Consider the following 1,383-nt stretch of genomic DNA (forward strand, 5'->3'; position numbering starts at 1 on the left):
AGCTGCTGCTGCTGCTTCATCTGCTGCAGGGACGGGGCCCTCCGCTGCTGCGCGCCTGCGCTTGGAGGCCGCTCCTGCTGTGCTCTCTTCCGTTCTGTGGGCTTCTGCTGCTCTTGCGGCTTCTGTGGAAGCTGCGTCACCAGTAGCAGCAGCAGCAGCAGCAGCAGCAGCACGGCGAAGGCGAGGCCCCCCCAGCCCTTTGCGAATGCGAAGGGGGGGCAAAGGTCTCTGAATACACTGGACTTTGGAAGACACAAAAGGGGGTTTGCGGGGGAGTTTGAGGTGTCTGTACTCCGGGGCTGTGTGCAGCTTCTGCTGCAGCAGCAGCAGCTGCGCCGGCAGCAGCTGCTGCAGCAACGCGTTTGCCAGCAGCAGCACCAGGGGGGGCAGCCTCAGCGCAGCCCCAACCCGGGCAATCAGTGCTGCTGCATTAACGGGGGGGGCCCCCCCGGGGGCCCCTCCCACCCCCAGGGCCTCCAAGTCCTGCAGCACTGTGTGCAACCGAAAGGCCTGCGGCAGCGTCTGCGGCTGCAGTGCTGCTGCTGCTGCTGCTGCGTCATTGTGGGGCGCCAGCTGCAGCAGCGCCCCCGTAGCCACGCGGCACTGGTGCCACAGCGCGGGGGGTAACAGCCGCAGCAGCGACAAAGTCCCGATTCGGTTCTGCGCACACAAAAGCTGCAGCAGCAGCAGCTGCTGCAGCAGCAGCTACAGCAGGAGACGCAGCAGCGGCTGCAGCAGCAAGCTGGAGCAGCAAGCTGCAGCAGCAAGCTGCAGCAGCAGCTGCAGCAACTAGCGCAGCGACGCCTTAGCAGCATCTGGCGCAACGTGGGGGCAGCACTATAGAAGCAGCAGCCAGGGCAGCAGCAGCAGCAACAACAGCAACAGCAGCAACTCGCTGCACACCTTGAAATCTATATCCACAGATATAAAGCAAGAAACAGACACGGAGACAAGAAAAGGGGCAGCAACAGCAGCAAAAGGAGGGAGGAGCAAAAGCAGCAGCAGCAGCAGGAGCCGCAGCAGCACACACCTGCAGCAGGAGGCGCAGGACGTCGGGAGCAGCAAGAGGGACGCGGCAGCGGCGCAGCGCGAGCAGCAGCAGCGCGAGCAGCAAATCGAAGTCGAGGGGAGGCAGCCGGGGGGGCAAATGGGGAGAAAAAAGTCTGCTGGCAGCAAGAATATTAGCTGTACATACACCTGAAAACAGCGGCTCCGGCCCCACAGCTTCCGGGTGTACAGCCGAGACTTCGAGCCCATCTGCTGCTGCTCGCCGCACTGCGAAGCGCCCGCTGCTGCGCCGCAGCGGCAGCAGCAAGCTCGGCCGCGCTGCTGCTGCTGCTGCTGCTGCTGCTGCGGCAGCGGGAGCGCTGCCTGGCGGCGGCG

The 1,383-nt window shown here is 64.7% G+C and overlaps 1 protein-coding gene across 1 annotated transcript in view; it reads right to left on the reverse strand.

The window, feature by feature from the left end:
* Positions 1-1,383, reverse strand: part of ETH_00042320 (uncharacterized protein) — a gene marked incomplete at both ends in the record, with an annotated part of 6,432 nt that overhangs the window by 3,612 nt on the left and 1,437 nt on the right. Inside the window, 2 exons of the mRNA XM_013376199.1 lie at positions 1-660; positions 1,031-1,382. Coding sequence (XP_013231653.1) covers positions 1-660; positions 1,031-1,382 — 1,012 coding nt within the window. The remainder of the gene's footprint in view (positions 661-1,030; position 1,383) is intronic.

Source organism: Eimeria tenella, genomic scaffold (genome assembly GCF_000499545.2).
Source record: "Eimeria tenella Houghton genomic scaffold, Eth_scaff3201, whole genome shotgun sequence".
NCBI lineage: Eukaryota > Apicomplexa > Conoidasida > Eucoccidiorida > Eimeriidae > Eimeria > Eimeria tenella.